This window comes from Ostrea edulis, chromosome 5 (genome assembly GCF_947568905.1).
Source record: "Ostrea edulis chromosome 5, xbOstEdul1.1, whole genome shotgun sequence".
Lineage (NCBI taxonomy): Eukaryota > Metazoa > Mollusca > Bivalvia > Ostreida > Ostreidae > Ostrea > Ostrea edulis.
The window spans coordinates 81649590-81669839 of record NC_079168.1 but is presented as its reverse complement, the minus strand read 5'-3'; the positions used below and the strand labels follow the sequence as shown (position 1 = coordinate 81669839).

Genomic DNA, 20250 nt, shown 5'->3' with positions numbered 1-20250 from the left:
GCAATATCTGTAGATATTCCCATTTCTCCAACTTGAGAACTATCTATTGGTTCATTGCCCCCCCCCCCCTTTTATCTCGGAACAGTTTTCTGCATTTATAGCAGATAAAATCATCTACCCCACACCTTTTCCCAATGACACAATGTATCCTCTTTTGAAGAACCCCACCAACAAACCTTTTGCTGGTGGAGTTTTTCGACAACCAATCTTGTTTAGCATCGCTATTAAAACGTGGCGTCTGTGTCGAATGATGCGTGGCCTTGTGCTATACATTGAAGAGAATCCCATTTCATTTGAGTGAATCCATAGTTAAGATTTAAATTTTTGGGGCCTTTTTATGTACACAATTGCAATTTGTACCTTGTTCTTTGGGACATACGTTACAACAATAATTTTTGGGGACTCGGGGGGGGGGGGGGGGTTCGACATTTTCACCCTTACGTCAGTGGTGTCCATGAAAATTTTTGTTGTGATAATGAATCTGCAATTCAAAACAAATCTGAAAATGTTTAATTTGTCCATGGGCACAACTGACGTCACGCTCTTTGAAGGGAAAGTACTGTCAAATTTACTACAAAAATGAGAAAACAGTGTTACTTGCTAAAGAGATCATCTAATTAAAAAAACATTATTATACCGTTATCAGTGAAATTCAGAAACTTTATGATTTGGAGATATTTGAGTGCATATAGACAAAAAGATGACCCCAAACTGATATTTTTTTGCCGGAATTCTGAATCTTGCTGTGGGTCGATTCCTCAAGCAAATTCATATCATCCTTTAGACCTAGCAGACACCTGTTGCAAGATGGGACCTCGGTTTTAATTAAAGGCCTTATTCGAAAATTCGCGCGGCTCTTAACTTCTAAATGCCGAGTATTTGGCAAAGGAGCTTTTTATACCTCAGGTTTGACGCCGATAAGGCACGGATGGAGCTCGAAACGACCCCCACCCGTTACGCTATAACCACCGAGGCACGGATGGAGCTCGAAACGACCCCCACCCGTTACGCTATAACCACTGAGGCACGACCATTGTCCTGTCCGTGGTTGATGGGAATCAGCATGGCGAGTCTATACGGTCATCATCAGAATTCATTACTACAACACACAATACCTGGTATATGGGTATGAACTGCAAGACTTCACGCCTACACACTTCATGATGCGCGTTAGTGCTGCGTGGAAAATATACCGGCGTGAAGCGTTGCAGTTCATACCCTCATATTTTCAAAAATGAAGTTTATTCTTTTATAATTACATTTTACTTTCATTTCTGACAGAATTCCTAATCGTTAAAATAGGCATACTACATTGTATATTTATCAAGATTCATGCGCTCATTGATCATAACTGTCATGCATTTTTGAGGAAATGGCTATCATTGATATTTGTAAAGACAGTTTAAAAAAACTTTAAAAACAAAAGAAGTATAAATATATCAAGAATGACTACTCATGTACGAGAAATATACTCTTTACGAATAAAGCCTTCATAAAAATAGCTTTATTTCATAATATATATATTGCCTGAAACTGTTGTTTTGCTTTCACCTAGAGGTCAGAAAAAAAAATTACATTCTAGTTTATTAGAGCAAAAGAATTTTTTGATCGTAGATGTGAACGGCCAGAGTCTGAACAGAAGCAAAATATAAATAAGCTGTTGAGAAAGAGATGTCTGTTTGGTCCTCTCTGTGTTTGCCTATACACCATTAATCCCCACTGTTTCTGTGTCTATGTATCACCATCCTATCAGTGTCTGTAACTGGTTTCACAAGTGAGGAGATCTACAACCATGAGGGGTTCCGATACCCACCTTTCTGGGAATATTCGGATTGCCTTGGCCGTCACTGGTACGTCCAACTTGAACACAGAAAGAGCATGGGCGTTACTTTTCTCGCGTGTACCAACATCAAACACCTATAAAGAGACCAACCAAAAAAAAAAGAGTTTGAAATCTTAGAAAATCACAACACACACACACACACACACACACACACACACACACACACACACACACACACACACACACAAAACCAGTGTCATGGTATCCCATGTTGTGTAATATCTATTTCAATTAACGCAATCTAATTTGTTTGTCTTGACCGACAGAAACAGTTGTGGACGCCTTACCCGAGGTTGGTTGAGGCGATCTACATAACTCTGCCATGGATTAGAATCCCTCCTCTTGTGATAGAAAGAGAACTTCGTCACAGCGCCCCACTGTAGCTGAGAACTGCTTCCGGCCACCCTCAGCCCGAACACGTTAGTTATTTTCCGAAAGTTGATTTCCAGATAGTATTTCTGGTTCCTGGAATTCTGGGAGCTCTTCGGAATCCGGAATCGATATGGTTGTATGCCCAGTCCGTACATGGCTCGCCAGGCTTGTCTACTATCATCCAGCGCGGAGAATGCATCGTCCGGCCGGAACACAGAGTTTCCATACCTCCACACCGGCTTAGACCGACAGGATCCGTCTGTGAAATAAGACAATTATACCACTTACTTAGGAGAAAGAAGAATCAAGTAAAAGTGTACTGAGATTTCACATCCCAATGCTGAACCTGAAAATTAGAGTATAACGGTCACCAATCCCATTGCTGATCACTATCGACTTGAAAAGCTTTCATTCAAATCTAATATTCTATCAGATTGAGGGAAAGCTAACTTAGTAATAACACAGCATGAATTCACATAAAGAATAAAGGGTTCTGCTTTATTACCTTTAAAATATCACAGATATATATTGAAATGTACAGTAACTTACACACAGATAAATATTGAAATGTACCGTAACTTACACACAGATTTCGAGAGATCAGTGTTCTCTTTTTCTAATTCCTTCATCGCCACCAAGGATGAATCGGGCTTTGTTTTGGAGGACGATAAGCTTTCGCTCTCCGTCTTGAGGCTTTTGTTCCCGGTGACCTCTGGTGTGTAAGGCTTATTGACTTTGTCCGATTTCTTCGGAGACTGTTTGTCAATTTCATGAACTTGTTTCTTCAGTTGGGTTAACTTCTTCACAGTTTTGTCAATTTTCTTGGACACTTGACCCAGGCTTGTGCTCTTCTTTCCCTGATGAGGTGCTTTTCCTTTGTCTTTACCTGAAGACTTTTGACTTTGTTTTGCTGACTTTATTTTCGGCTTTTCTTTAAACTTTTGATGTTTGTCTCTGTGTTTTGTCCTCTCTTTGTTTCTGTGTTTTGTCCGTTCTTTGTTCGTTTGCTTTGTCTGTTCTTTGTTCGTTTGCTTTGTCCGTTCTTTGTTTGTTTGCTTTGAATTAGTGTGTGAGGATTGAGACTTGTTTTGTTTATTGACAATCTTTCTGTTTGCGGGCTTTCGACCTTTTTTCATATGATTACTACTTGGCGTCGTTTTCCGTGTTTTCTTCTTCACTGACTTGTGTTTATCATTGTTCTGATCACGGCTCTGTCTCTCCTCTAATTCCTCCAGACTATCACTTCTATCGTGGATTTCAACCATTCTGTTCTTTTGAAGGGTTTTTGTGTTTCGCCTAGGTTTTGTGGGTTGATCAGTAGACTTTGTGTGGGTCTGTAGAGCTGGATCCTTTCCCGGGTGTTTTGTCTGGTTTTGTGCAGCTGAATGTTTTCCGCTCTGTTTTTGTGCAGTTGGATGTTTTCCGTTATGTTTTTGTATAGTTGGATGTTTTCCGCTCTGTTTTTGTGCAGTTGGATGTTTTCCGCTCTGTTTTTGTGCAGTTGGATGTTTTCCGCTCTGTTTTTGTGCAGTTGGATGTTTTCCGCTCTGTTTTTGTGCAGTTGGATGTTTTCCGCTCTGTTTTTGTGTAGTTGGATGTTTTCCGCTCTGTTTTTGTGCAGTTGGATGTTTTCCGCTCTGTTTTTGTGTAGTTGGATGTTTTCCGCTCTGTTTTTGTGTAGTTGGATGTTTTCCGCTATGTTTGGAGTATTTTTTATCCTTATTCTTCATGTTTGTCTGATATTTTCTATGTTTTATTCTCTGATTTTCAGGAGACTGTGGTTTCTGAGTTTCTTCTCCATGATGAATGGTCTGAACTCTCTGGTGATGCTTCGGCTGACCAGCCATCTTCAACTTCAGCTGTTGCACTCGCTGCTGAAGGTGGCCAATCTTTTCATGCACTTTGTTTTTAATCTGATCTTCCAGATTTTTCTTGATTGAGTTGTGTGCCAGTTGTAGTGGTAGAATTGGTCTCTGCTCCGTCGCCACGCTGTCTCCACAGTGTTGGATAGACATCAGCATGAACGGAATGCCATCCCATAATTCAGGAATGACGCGTAATACGAGCGTCGTCACAGGGTTGGCTAATGAGATGCTAGTTATGGTGTCTGGCATGGCAATGTTTCCAAGATTGGTGAAAATCTGTAGAGAAAAATAGCACACAATGCTCTGCATTCAAAAGCAATATTAAGTACATGGTGTAAAGGGAAAGAGCTGTGTTCACCAATAGTACAATTTGGTTCTAATTCTAGTGGATACATAGAGTACACCGGCATCCATATCCGATACACTGGGGAGTATATTCACATTCCAGTGTACACTTTTACGGTTATAGAGTGTTTATTCCTTTTAGCCTATTAGTGTAATTATATTTATTAACAATGTAGATTATTAATATTTGTTGTTAATAATAGTTGCTGTTTGGTTGTTTTTTTCATAGTGTGATATTTGTTTAAATATAATCTACGCATCTTGATAAAGACGCGTCTAAAATTTGAGATTGAAATAACCAACAGTGTCGTGGCCTTTCTTGTGCTTCTATAAATCTCTTATTAGTCTTGTAGCTTTTCAGATCCGACGCTTTAACACAATGTCACAAGCATATGGATGTCTCGCTATTAGTTTCAAAGTGTGCACGAACCACGATCAAACTGAGTTATGTAATCAGGTGTTAACCTAAACTTTATAAATAGTTATACTTAAAAATACATGGTTTGGGGGGTGGGGTATCTAAAGTTGGGTTCTTACACGAACAAGTAAGCTCCTTACGCATGTGATTTGCTGTCAACGTACGGCATATATATATACATTTTCCAAAGAGGGACAGCATCTCTTTTTGTCGTGAAATTTTATTATTGATTTACTTTGACAGACCTCTTTGCCAGTCTTGGAATTATTGATTTACTTTGACAGACCTCTTTGTCAGTCTTGGAATTATTGAGTTACTTTGACAGACCTCTTTACCAGTCTTGGAATTATTGATTTACTTTGACAGACCTCTTTGCCAGTCTTGGAATTATTGATATACGACCATTTCCCGTCACTGTTGAGGAACTGGATCATGTATTCAGTGATAATTCCCCGTCCGTCTTCATGCTCCTGAGAGATCCGTCCCGATTTCCCCCGCATGGTCCAGCCATAAACAGTAGTTAGGTGAAGGAACGGGATATCGGCAAAAATCCGATTGTTCCTTTCCCGGTAGTCGATCCGGCGGCTCTGGAGCTTCCAGAAATAGCGGGAAACCTGTGTAGTGACTCTCCGGATACAATCTGACCCTGTGAGATAGAAAGAAAGCTTTTATGTTCAATATTCACGGCATGTTTGGTGTACTGCGTATGCTAAATGACGCTAATTACCATTAATTAGCAATACACCTCACCCGTTCCAGTCCGCTGATTTTCACTGGGTTGGCTGACATTTTGCCCAAACACAGCACAACTAAAAGTAAATTACATTTAATTTTTAATATCAAAAGGTCAAGGTAATTGATCGGGAACACACAACATTGTGGATACAGATTAGATGTCTATAACAAAATGTAGGGAAAATTAGGAGCTGTAAAAACATTGACAGGGTAACTTCCATGAATTGTAGACATTTCCCAAAATACTGCACATTGAGTGTATTCCACACTCTTTTTTTTCTGGAGATTAACACAACTAGGCACGAGTGCTTGATGTTGCAAAAACTCGGGTAGTTTCTAGTATGTCTGTCCCTACTTTGCGTGATGAGGGTCGGGGGTTAGGTGGCTAATATATTGGCGCCATATTCACAAGGACCGATATCGTCGAAAACCCACGATTGGTCGCACTTCTTTACTGCGAAATAAAATTTCCAGATTCAGAGCAAATATTGCTTAAATCTTCCATGGTACTGTGCATAAACAGTCTGGTTCCTTTCGGTTTTCAATGTTGAATACAAAAGTGAAGGTCATTGGAGGGGAGATTCCTTTATACATAAAGTACTTTTATAAATACGACATACTATAGACGTACTTATTTCCACAAGGTAAAAATAAATCCGCGGATTGTGTCCACGGTTACGAAATGACGCGGATTGGTGTGCGGCCATGAAGGACCAGAATCTGTAGCTAGCTGGGACCAGAATCTGTAGCTAGCTGGGACCAGAATCTGTAGCTAGCTTGGACCAGAATCTGTCTGTCCCAATATTTCACCAGAGAGCTACAGATCTGCAGCTAGTCCGAAATATCTGACATTTTCCTGGTTTTTTCATTATTTTGATATTTACTCCTGGCACAGTAAATATCAAAATAATGAAAAAACCAGGAAAACGTCAGATATTTCGGAATAATCTGCAGCTAGCATGAAGCCAGATAGCTTGGTTTTAGGATTGGGAAATACAGCCATAATTATTGAATCAATTGAAATTATAATCATTATCCATAAAGTGATGATTTTGTTTTGATCTCTTAACTTGGATTGTGTTTATTTACTGTTTAATTGATGTGCAAAGGAAATTATTTTCATTGCGTTTTCTTCTATTGAGTGTTTGAGAACATGGAAGTTAATTGAATTATGGAAGTAATAAGTACACCAGGGTACGACACGCTTGGTGTATTGATCATTCTGTTCGACACGTGTCATTGCTCGGCACGTGTCATTTAAATGACCAAATATACATATACATGCATTCAGTTTTCCAGCCAATGTAGACATACACATTTTTATATGCATTACTGTTTCTTTAAGATATATTTCATATTTAGACTCGTTATCTGTATGACAACAGAATTCATAGTGTTTGATCAATCGTCAACATGCTACATGTACAGACTTTTTCCAATGAAACTTTCGGGATTGGCGTGTGGTTTTCAATAATAAATGTATAAAAGGTAACCGAGAGCGTTGAATGGCGGCCTTTTGTCTAATTTATCTCCATCAGTCATTACATTCAGGTGTATTTTGTATATTGTTGATTTTTAATGAAATATGAATATTGTATAAACTAACAAAATGTCACTGAAAGTTATAGTCGTAATTTTTTTTTGTACACTAAAATTTGCAAGGCTGACATCTCAATGCTAAAAAGCTTGTGTTTTAAACTTTTAATGAATTTCATGCTTGAATACTAGACACAGTAGTAAATATAAAGAGAAAGGTAACTGAACTAGAAATTTCAAATCCCCTGTGTTCTCAGAAGCGCTTTCAATGGCGTTATTTTACTATATGCTATGTAACTATGTTGCGAAGGGGGTCCTTATTAATCATCAAAATTTGCTTTGAAGTTTTGTATGAAATGAAACCCATTTCCTTTGTAGAAAGTGCAAGTTGCAACTTGTATATTTATAAATTGGCATATATTTGCTTCGTGGTAGTAGTTTCAAGCTCAGAGCAAGCTCTACTCGGAAGACAGAATATTATATCAAAATCAGAAATATCTTATCGAAGTGTCACATACCAATACAATACCAACAATCCAACATACAATTCACACACATATATATATATATATATATATATATATATATATATATATATATATATATATATATAATATATATATATATATATATATATATAATATATATAGGTCACTTTACAGTTTACCAGCTTATTGAAACATATCACAGTATAGTGAAGAATATTGATGAAGGTAGATCATGTTGTATGGTTTTTTGTGATCTTTCTAAAGCTTTTGACAGGGTTTGGCATAAGAGACTTCTTTTTAAATTACAAAAATATGGAATATGTGGAAACCTTTTTCAATGGTTTAAAAGTTAGTTGTGTAATAGACGTCAGAAAGTGATGTATAAGGATTTGTTATCATCCAGTTTAACTATCAATGCTGGAGTGCCTCAAGGATCTGTACTAGGACCGCTTTTGTTTTTAATCTATGTCAATGATGTAGCACAAAATATGTTATCGTTTTGTAGATTGTACGCAGATGATAATTCAATTCAATATGCAGATAAGAATATATGTAATATAGAAAATGTTATGAATCATTATCTCAAAATTCTTGAAGAATGGTCAAATAACTGGCTTTTGAAATTTAATCCTAATAAAACTAAAGTTTTATTTTTTACCAAGGCAAAGCATAATAAAATTCCAAAACTGCTTTTTCAAAATTGTCAATTAGAATTCATTTCTTCCCACAAACATCTTGGTCTCACTTTTTCCAATGATTTAAAATGGTCTGTGTATATCAATGATATTGTAAACAATGCGTATAAAAAAAACTAGGACTTCTAAGGAAACTCAAATTCACTTTATGTAGAAACAAACATTGTATATGACTTTTGTTAGACCTATACTAGAATATGCTTCAGTCGTATGGGATGGATGAATTTCTTCTGCAGAAATTGAAAAGTTAGAAAAAGTACATCTCCATGCAGCTAGAATTGTAACGGGACTGCCAATTCTTGCATCCAAAGAATCATTATATTTAGAAACGGGTTGGGAAGCATTAAGTAAAAGACGGGAAATCGCAAAATTAATGACAATGTAAAAAATTCACTTCAGTCTTGTACCACAATATTTAGGTGATATCATTGACAATTTTCGAAAGGATACATCGCGCCACAATACTCGTTACGAATATGACTATATACCTCCTAGAACTAAGCAAGAAACATACAACAAATCATTTTTTCCAGATGCCATTCGCAAATGGAACTCTTTAGCAAACGAAGCAAAGAAAACAACCTCTATCTGTCAGTTCCGTCGAAACATTTCTAATAATATCAATATTTCAATAGTGCCTAAACATTTTCTTGGCAAAAAGAATAGTAAATATAATTCATACTAAATTAGACATAACTGTTTGCTGAACTATGATTTACACCGAAAAACATTGTCAATTCTCCTAACTGTCATTGTGGTATGAGAGAAGATGCATATCATTTTTTCTTTGTTTGTAAAAAATTTTCAGTAATAAGAAATGTTATGTTCAACGGACCTTTTCAAACACAAGAATGATCTATTATTGATACACGGATTTTACTTTGGGTCAGTGACAATTTGGGTTATGAAACTAACAGCAAAATTTTTAATGCTGTTCACAAATTTATACTTAATTCAGGCAGATTCTCATGATAGTAATTCACTTTATGCTAAATGTACATGTATTTATTTTATCTATACATATGTTTTATGACAATTTTTATCAATTAATCTAAGGTGAGAACCTCGTAAGTTGTAAGAACTTGTGTTCAAACCTGTTGTACATTATATATGCAATAAAATATGTTCAAACCATATATATATATATATATATATATATATATATATATATTCTTCCTCTCCCCATCACATCACGTGATGAAGAGGGTCTAGTCTACCATGCAGGCCTATCTGATGATGGCGTCACTTTCTCAAGCTAGTTTGTAACTATCCAATGAGACAAACCAGATTCGGATCCATATTATGGCACTGCACATGACAAAAGAATCAGCACTGAAGGGACACAGTACGCTCCCAGTGGATCCAAAAAGAAAATAATAATAATGATGATAATAAATCTATAAGTCTGTGTAGGTATATAAACATTAAATACATGCCTGTTTGGGCCCTAAATTGGAATAAATCATACATCATATGCGTTTTTAAAAATATATGTAGATAGATTTATTCAGGTGAAATTTCAAAATCATTGGTGATATAAAGATGTAGCATATTAACGGACAAGAACAATGGAATATAAATGCATGTATGCATATCCAGTATGATTTTGAAATTCAATTGCCATGAATTCATCTATTTTAAATTTCTTTTTAAGGTAGAGACGGATAGCAACCATGTGATCAGTAAAAATGGTGTATTCCATGAATTTATTTTTCGGAATTCCGTACACCGTCATAGAGTAGTTGAAAAACAAAAAGGGGTTCCGAAAATGCAAGTTGTTGCTGTGACTGACTCGATGATTGAGGGGATCGTCTCGACGAGAGAGATGGAGAAATTTGGCCATAGTTTAGATTAGGAATACGTCAACGTAATAATAGTTGACCAAATGTTTCGTCCGTGCAGAATGGCACTTTTTACTTCACGAAATTCACCACCATGCATAGCTGCGCTACGTAAACAAAGTTGTTGATGTAGCGTGATGTCCGAGTGTTGTGAGTTTCAATACTGTTTATGTAGTCATTGAGAGTCTAAACAAAGACTTGGATAGAATCAATAATGTATTTGTGAGCCCAGAGCACTGGATATATTGTGCAACATACAAAAGTGTGAATTTAATGGAAAACAAGTACATGTACTCATGTATTACATGTCTTTTTTTTAAAGACAATAATATTGCATAAATATAGAGGAAATGTCATTGTTGATTATTCTAAGTTTTTGATATATCTAAATCAGTAAACATTTCAATCTGATTAAAACCAGATCCTGAGATTCGCTCACTTAGATCGCTACACTAGGATCTGACGTAACCCCATAGGGGATCATGTCCGCATGACTTTTCGCTTGGAATATTCATGAGAACTATCAGCCAGTCAGATTGCGCCATACAAACAATGATGGTTATTTAGGCGGTTCCTGGCAATTCGTAAACAAATTGCAGTAATCTCTCTCCCACGAAGTTTATTCCACACTGTAAAGTCACCCGGCGCATGCGTTACTAGAGAGGTGGTGAAATTTCACTGTCCGACAATTTTCAGAATTATGTGAATTATAACAACATATAGTGTGAAGGTTTTGTGATCTGAATGAAATAGATCACTTTCCTTTCACTATATAAAGACTGAATAATTTTCACAACGTATTTCATAACTGTATATATGTTTTTTTCCCTAACTATCAAGATTGTATTTGTTTTTCTGGGATACAACTCCCAATACAAAGCTGGAATTGAGTCCCTCCTAAGTGAGGGGATGTTTTACTTATTTGTTTTTTGCATTTTACTTGTGTCCTTGAGCCTGATCCTTACTGTCTCTATTCTGCTTCTTATTTTCTTCCACAGACCTATTACATAATGCCAGTTAGTAGTACTATTCACAGGATCAGGACAGGTTTATACTATGATATGTCTCAACCCGTAAAACACAATTATACTCTTGATTTGTTGACAATATTGATGGTTAATTTGCTTGTGTCATATGGAACAAATGCTTTATCCATTATTGTAATAATCTCTCTTAGCTATAATGCTACGAAGGTCAATACAACTTTTGTAAACGCAATTGACTGCTCAAATCCAACCCTGTGTAGAAATGATAGCGTATACCTTAAACATGTACTAATCACGAATCTTAATGCATTCATCTGTATTTTGTATATTTGATATGGATTTCATTAACTCTACTATTGTGTGGAGATATTGAAGAAAACCCTGGTCCATTCGAATATCAAACAGATTCAGAAGATTCGGTAGATAGCAATATTAATTCTCTTGATTTTTTGATAGAAAATTCAACTTCATTAGTGCATCTTAATATCCAAAGTATAAATAATAAGCTTGATATTATTCAAGCTGAGTTTGGTGGATTCGATATCATAACATTAAATGAAACCTGGTTAGATAAAAATATACTATCTCAGGATATACTGCTACAGGGCTTTCAGGAACCATTCAGGCGTGACAGAGTGGAAAACCGATACGGAGGGGTAATTGTTTATATTAAAAATCATATTCCATGCAAACGCAGACTGGATTTAGAAGTCGAACAAATAGAATGCATTTGGCTTGAATGTTGTATATACAAAATGAAATTCCTCATAGGAACGTTTTACCGACCACCTAATTCGGAGGTCAGTAAATGGGAATATATAGCTTACTCACTGGAAAAGGCCAAAGATACACGCATTGATAATATAATCATCACTGGGGACTTTAACTGTAATTTATTTAACACAACCAATTCCAAAATGGGTGATATAAGTGATCAGGGAATGTCACAACTTATTTCAGAATGTACACATTTTACCGAAAACTCCGCAACATTGTTGGACCTATTGATTGTTAATAATATAGATATTGTTGAATTTTCAGGTGTTGGGGATAATATTCTCCCGAACACAGTACGATACCACTGTCCCATTTTTTGTGTATTAAAACTACCCAAATCACATACGAGAACTTATAAAAGAAAGATATGGTCTTTTTCTAAAACAGATTTCCGATATTACCAAACTCACTTAAAGAATACAGATTGGGATGCTCTGATTTGTAAAGATATTGATCAAACATGCAATAACATATCAAACTGCATTATTGATTCAGCCACAAAAACATTTCCAAATAAAATCATTACATCACGCCCTAATGAACCTCCATGGATGCACAACGATATTCGGAAATTTATTAGAATTCGTAAACGTCACCATTCAACTGCTAAAAAAACTGATTGTCCTTGTGATTGGGCACGGTATAGAAAAACAAGAAATATATGTATCAACAAAATTAGAAATGCAAGACAAACTTATTACACAAAAGTAGCTGATACATTAAAATCAGGTATAGTAAATTCTAAACAATGGTGGACAAAACTAAAAAGAATCATTAGTACTAAAAACTCGAGTACTTATCCTCCAATTAAAATTGATGAACACAGCCCGCCGATAAGTGACACTAAAGGAAAATCAGATTTATTTAATATTTATTTTTGTTCCCAAGCAGTAGTAAACGATGAAAGTATTGAGTTACCCTACGATGACAATCCTGGTGACATAAACACTCTTTCAAGCATAGTAATTTCTACTCAAGAAGTTAAAGAAGTCTTGGAAACACTCGATACAAACAAGGCCACTGGGCCGGATTGCATCAATCCTACTTTACTTAAACAAGCATCATCAACTATTGCTTTACCTTTAAGTAAGTTTTATAATTCATCGCTTCATAGGTCTAATGTCCCAGACCAATGGACAATAGCAAATGTTATCCCTGTATTTAAAAAAGGCAATAGTAGTATCGTCAGTAATTACAGGCCAATATATCTATTAAGCATTCTTGGTAAATGCATGGAAAAGTGTGTCTTTAAATATTTATATAATTTTATTCATACCAATGCTATTCTTACGTCACATCAATCTGGCTTTAGGCCTAACGACTCTACAGTCAATCAATTATTAAGTATTACTAGTGACTTCTATAAGGCACTCGATCAGGGAAAAGAAGTTAGAGTTATATTTTTCGATATAAGTAAAGCCTTTGACAAAGTATGGCATAAGGGGTTATTATACAAGCTTGAAAAAATTGGAATTCGTGTTGAATTACTCGCTTGGTTTAGAAGTTACTTAAATGATAGGAAACAGTACATCGTTATTAATGGTAGTAAATCAGACATAGGATACATTAGGTCTGGGGTACCCCAAGGGAGTATACTTGGTCCTCTACTTTTTCTTATTTATATAAATGACTTGGTCATAGATATTGCATGTGTGGTCAAACTGTTTGCTGATGATACATCAGTTTATATTGTTGTCGATAATGCAGACACTTCAGCATCTTTGCTTAATGAAGATCTCGAAAAAATCAACAAATGGTCAAAACAATGGCTTGTATCTTTTAATCCCACTAAAACAGAATGTCTAACTATATCTAATAAGGTCAAGAAACCTTTCCATTCTTCATTGATATTTAACGATGTTCATCTAAAAGAAGTCGAATCTCATAAACATTTAGGGGTCATTTTCAGTAGTAATTTATCTTGGCAAGTCCATATAGACGAAATAGTGAAAAAAGCCTATTCACGCCTGAGTATGTTACGAAGGGTCAAGTTTATCTTAGATAGAAAAACTCTGCAAAAAATATATTTTTGATTTGTAAGACCCGTCCTAGAATATGCTGACATTATATGGGACAATATACCAGAATATTTAGTTAATAAAATTGAAAACATACAGTTAGAAGCAGCCAGAATAGTTACGGGAGGTAATAGACTAGCATCCAGGCATCTTCTATATAAGGAAACGGGATGGGATCCATTGTCAAAGCGTAGAGAAAATCATCGACTTATTCAACTCCACAAGATATACCATAACATGACTCCCAATTATCTAAACAATATAATTCAGTCTCTGAGAAATCAGGGTCACAACTACAACACAAGAGCAACTAATTCACTGCAAGAAATCAACTCTAGAACCAAGCTATACTTTAATTCATTTTTTCCATCTACAATAAGGAAATGGAATGCACTTCCTCGAAATGTCCAATTAAATCCATCTCTAGCTAGCTTTAAGAAATATCTTAATATAAGAGTCATTAATATTCCAAACTATTTTTATTTAGGAACAAGAATCGGACAAACTCTTCATGCAAAATTGAGATTAGAATGCAGTGCTCTTAATCTTCATATGTTTCAAAGAAAATTATTTAATTCACCCCTTTGCATTTGTGGAGAAGTAGAAAGTATTGATCATTTTCTTTTACGCTGTAATATGTACTCAAGAGTTAGGACCAATACAATTTTGACACTGCCATATCCACTTAATGTAGAATTATTGTTATACGGTAATGAAAATTTATCTGAAAGTGAGAACAACAGCATATTTTATTTAGCCCAAAAATTTCTTGTTGAAAGTAAAAGGTTCTGAAAGCTGTTTTACTACATCTACATGTAATACTGTCATATTGTATATAAAATATACTCATGTGCACCAAGGTTGTAATAAGTGGAAAACCTGTGTTTATTACTTATTGTTTATATGGCACAACTATACAATTTATTATTTCAACTTTGTCTATAGTTTATATGCATTTGATCTGTATCGACACTTATCATACATATAAACGTGTGTTATTTTATCTCCCAATACTCAATTCCAGCTTTTCTCTCTTATTCCTATTTCTTTTTGCATGTATTGTAATAATTAGTATACGACCTATTTTACTTAGAATTTTCATTCACCTCTTACTTGTAAGATATTTAGAGCGAGATTAATATAAGCCTTTTGGCTTGTTTCTCAATTTATTTCATGTACAAGACATTGTTTGTAAACATTATCGAATTATTTACGAATAAATGTTGTTTAAACTAAAACTAAAGTTGTATATTCTCGCATAACGAATTTTAAACTTTCGCAGTAATGCCTAATCTAGTCCGTTCATTCAAACAACAAAACGTACGATATGAAATATACCCAAATTAAATTAATTGTGAATTCAGATTTATGTATGAATAGGGACGGGTACGAATTGAATAGTTTTCAAGATGGTTTACTTAAATAACGCGAGGAATATAACGTCAGTCGACGTAAACGGTGCATTGTGATGTCGCATCTAGCTGCGATATGTTTTCTTTCAAACCAAACAAAATCGCAGCCATTTTCCTTGAATTGTGAACTCCACGGGATTTTTTAGCGTTTGAATGAAAGAAAACCCGCAGAGAATACAGAAGTTGTTTAAATCGCATGTTTTGACAGGTGTGCAGTCGTCTGTCAAACGCGCAGCCATTTTTTTTCTTGCATCTCTAACGTAAATAATGACGCAAAGGTTCATGGGAAAAAAATTATCGTGGGTTTAAATCGACAGGGTCAGTTTGATTGGCTTAACGAAAGGTCATGCGGACGTGACCCTATCTCAGGATCTGGTTTTAATCAGATTGTAAACATTTCTAAATGAAATTAAAATACCAATTTTATAACTTTAATTAATGTGTTTGAATTTCTCATTTTCTAATTACACCCCCCTACACACACACATACAGTGCACATATACCATGAACTGGGAAAAATTACAAATAGTTAATGCAATATGCATGCATTCTGAGTTATCCAATAGCAAGTTTTTGTTTCAGTGTGAGATTACAAGTAGGACTCTTAAATTTATGAAAGACATATATATCTGTGAGAGCAAGATAGCTCATATAGGCCTTGAGATCCATGGGTCGAGCCGCGCTGGTGATCTAGAGGTTAAAGCGTTCGCCACGCATGCGAAAAACCGGGATTCGAATCCCGGCCGCGACAGACCTATGTCTTTAAAATAGATAGTGACAGTTCCATCGCCAAACGCTCGGCATCAGGTGTGAATGTCACGGGTCCTCGGAGATGACCTTAAAAACGGATGACCCATGTCACAGCAGGTGTGGCACGCTAAAGAACCCTCACTGCTCAATGGCTGTAAGCGCCGAGCAAAGGCCTAAATTTGAAGCCCTTCACCGGTCTTGGTGATGTCTCTCTCGAGAGAGACATAAAACAAGATACAATCAATCAATTAATGGGTCGCTTGGGTTGAAATCTTTTCATTGGTATTGAATATAAAGTTATTTAAACATATTTGGTGCACTATGCTGTATAATCATATAAATTTCTTCAAATAGGTATAATAGGTTATTATAAAAAATTGTATGAAAAATATCTAAATATCAATGCAATCATTGTGACTGCAAAAAGGTCAATTACAAGAACACATACAAAAATGCAGTGGCGGATTTAACGGAGGGGGGGGGGGGGGGGGGGCAACCAGCGTGAGCCCCCTAAAATCAAAATCGTGGTCTCTTGTTTAGAAAAATGTATACGATAAAGGAAACAATAATTTCTTCCACTCTCCAAGAAATAAAGGACAAAATCTTTTGATTTATCGAATTACTTTTAGTGGGAGAACTGCTATATTTTCCAAAAAACCCTTAGAATTTGCGTCATTTTATTAATTTCACCGTAATTATTAGAAATGACAGAAAATGATAAAAATGACTACATAGGAGACATATTTCAAGCCCTATAAAATCTGTAAAATCCAGGCCCCCGGCCTCATAAAGTTGCGCCCCCTCTAACCGCAATTCCTGGATCCGCTCCAGCTCAGTACCCCCTTGCCTGTCGTAAGAGTTTCTGGGAAATCGCCCATTGGCCCCCACTTCAAGGCGGTCCTCAGACCCTTGCCTCATACAGTTGCCCCCCTCCCCCGACTACAATTTCTGATCCGCCCCTGAAATAGCTTATAGAAACTAAAAATTATTGTAATGTTCAATTCTCAAAGAGATGATTTGGGAATGCTTAAACATTTCAAGTTATAAAAAGGTCAGTTGTTTATCTCTGCTGGCTGAATCTTTCTTCTCAATGCACCGAGTGCAATCTATGATGTCTATGTTCCTGCTCATTCTTTCTCCTCCATACCATGCAGTATATTAAAGGGGTTGGGATGTAATTTTGAGAATTGAGGAGACATTTGTTTAAACAAATATAAATTATATTTAAATTTTTGGTGTGAATCTTAATGTGGGAAAACTCTAATATTAATTATCAAATATGATGACGTATTTTCTGAGTGTAAGCTAAGATTTGAAATACATACTAACTTTCTGTATTATATTTATTAATTTAAAAAAGGTGTTACAAAGACTCTTCGAAATTCAGCAAGCTTTTTTTTTATGGATTGTTTACAATATCTTTTAATAACCCTTTTTCTTAAGAACACGTGTAGTTTGTTAAAAGGGAGTGGGGTTAGGAATTTTTTGCTAGTTCCATATCATACACATTATGGTGTATATTTTTTCTTCTTATATTTAACTAGCTGCAATAATGTAGCCCTCTCTGATTTCTTTTTTTTTTTTTTTTTTTTAGGGAGAGGGCTACAACTCCTTTGGATCTCCGTAATGGTGCAAATGCGGGAGTGATTCACTCCCGCAACATTTGCGCTCATTCTAAACATTTCCTGACTTTCTTTACGTATATAAAATGATATTCTATTTTCCTTAGTCAATATATAAATTTACAACCTGCAACTTAAGATTTGTGAGGCTCTATTCTACCGTTTTCAACAATTTCGATAAATTCCAATTTCTCGATTCATATTTGTGCGCCATGTTTGATGTTCTGAAGTTTCAACTTCCGATTGTCAATTCATTTGCATATGCCATATAAGGTAGTAGATACATCAATCGACAAGTATGGAGGTGAAAGCTATTTCGTCGGTATTGAAAAGGTTTGAATTTAATATCAAGTTAAAAACCGAACAGCAGAGTGTAAATTCTTTCTGCAACAATATGATTTTACTTTCTTTGTCGAAGTGGCTCGAGTAACTACATTTTCGCGCTGATTGTCAATGCTTAGGTTTTTCATTAGATCCACCTACGAGATCTCGCGATAACAAGCATGGCGGAGCAGACGAAGAATTTTGCATGCTGTACATTATATTTAATGAAAAACACCTTATTAGACATGCCCGAGCACAAAGTTGGTACTCCTTTTGGTGTAAACAACATTTGGGACTAATACACAGAGTTTATTATCGGTTATTCATAAAATTATTTTGCACCATTACGGAGATCCTATGGAATTGTAGCCCTATCCCGAAAACGTCAGAATAAAAAAAAATTGGATAGGGCTACATTATTGCAGTTAATATTTAACTTACTAATAGACTAACCACTTAATGAAATAAAATAAGAAATTTGACGGGAAATTTTTTTTGCAGTTAAAGCAAAAGTATGACCCTGTGTGCAAATATTGTGCACTAATTTTAAGGTAATTAATTTAGCCAATGTAGCTTTGTTGAAGTAATGTTGTTGCATGTTAACTATGATTGCTGAACTTGAAACTGATGTGTAATATGCAATTATGTGAAACGTTGTTTGGAACAATATATGACAAGTCATGATCCTTTTTACAATAAAAATGTCTTAGCTCTGTTTGTATATTGCTCTATACTTATTTTTCTTCACTTTTTACGCTTTATAAAGACTGAAGAAGGTGTCATCAAGATTGCCATATTTCTCGAAAACAAGGTCGATTACCTACATTGAATTTTTAATATGTTTTATATCAAAAATTCATCATAAACATATATCAAAATTAAAATAATCAATGGTTAATTTTTTTAGCATCAACCTATCAATCTCTACTTTAAGGAGATTTTAAATGTTGTCAAGTGAAATCGTACTAGACCTAGTAAACAGCAGCAGAGGAACAATTGTGCAAAGAGGAGTGTAAAAAAAAAAGGGGGGGGGGGATTCTGGGAAGCTGAAAAATAGGCTACTCGAGCAATCTACCGATAACTAGGATTTTCTGGAAAATCAACACCAATGATCATGTCATCGTTTTGTCAATTTGATGCGATAGACCTGTCTAAACAAACTTCAGAATTAGGTCTACGATAGCAACTTTTTATCAACAAAAATGTTGACTCATATGAATGTGTCAGCTTCGCATCATTTTGATCACGCATACCTTAATCCTACGAAAATCACGAGTTTCAGATGAAACATTCTGTGGCAATCATCTTTGACTACATCTTAAATTATGACGTCACTTTTGACATCATGATTAACATTATTAGGTACTCGAGTCCGATTGGAATGCTATCATTATTCGCCTTCGTTTTTCTCAAATATCTTGGAACTCCTCGGTTGTAAAATCTTTGAAAAATTGTTAGTAAACTGTTACGTCATATTTCAATCCACACGAGTATGGAGCGCCAAATTAATATAAACTAAATTAACTTGTCTTCAATTATTTGAAGATATCATCAATTTATTTGATGCGCGCAACAATTGATGATAGCATTAATTCTTCAGCTGAATTGATGCGCGCTTTAATTGAATTAATGATCTCTCCAAATGAATTAATGATATCAACAATTGAATTGATGCGCGCTACCATTCAATTGAAGAGAGCAATAATTGATATAATGTGCGCATTAATTCATTTGATGAGAGCAATAGTTGATTTAATGCGCGCATTAATTCAATTATTGCTCTCTTCAATTGAATTAATGATATCTTTAATTCATTTGAAGAGAGCAATAATTCTTTTAGAGAGAGCAACTATATAATTAAAGATATCTTCAATTCAACATATCCATAATTGAATTAATGATATCTTTAATTGAATTATTGCTCTCTTTAAAAGAATTGATGCGCGCATTAATTCCTTATACAAAAGCATTGTAAATGATTTAAAGATATTTTCAATTGAATTAAAGAGATCATCAAATTATTTATACCGAGCTCTAAATTAATTATTGCGAGCAATATTTCTACTAAATTGATGCTCTCGATCATCAATTGAATTGAAGAGAACAATAGCTGAATTAATGCGCGCATAAAATCTATTTTTGCTCTCATTAATTCAATTAATGCACGAATCAATTGAATTGAAGAGAGCAATAATTGAATTAATGCGCGCATTAAATCAATTA

At 35.2% G+C, this 20250-nt stretch overlaps 1 protein-coding gene across 1 annotated transcript; it reads right to left on the bottom strand.

The window, feature by feature from the left end:
* Positions 1–1240: 1240 nt before the first annotated feature.
* On the bottom strand, positions 1241–19357 carry LOC125650786 (uncharacterized). The gene is made up of 6 exons (XM_056166460.1): positions 19281–19357; positions 5594–5652; positions 5212–5489; positions 2799–4356; positions 2131–2474; positions 1241–1917 (listed from the first exon to the last, which is right to left on the bottom strand). Exons 1-6 carry the CDS (start codon positions 19316–19318, stop codon positions 1750–1752), a joined length of 2445 nt encoding a protein of 814 aa, XP_056022435.1. The 5' UTR covers positions 19319–19357; the 3' UTR covers positions 1241–1749.
* Between the last annotated feature and the right edge of the window lie 893 nt (positions 19358–20250).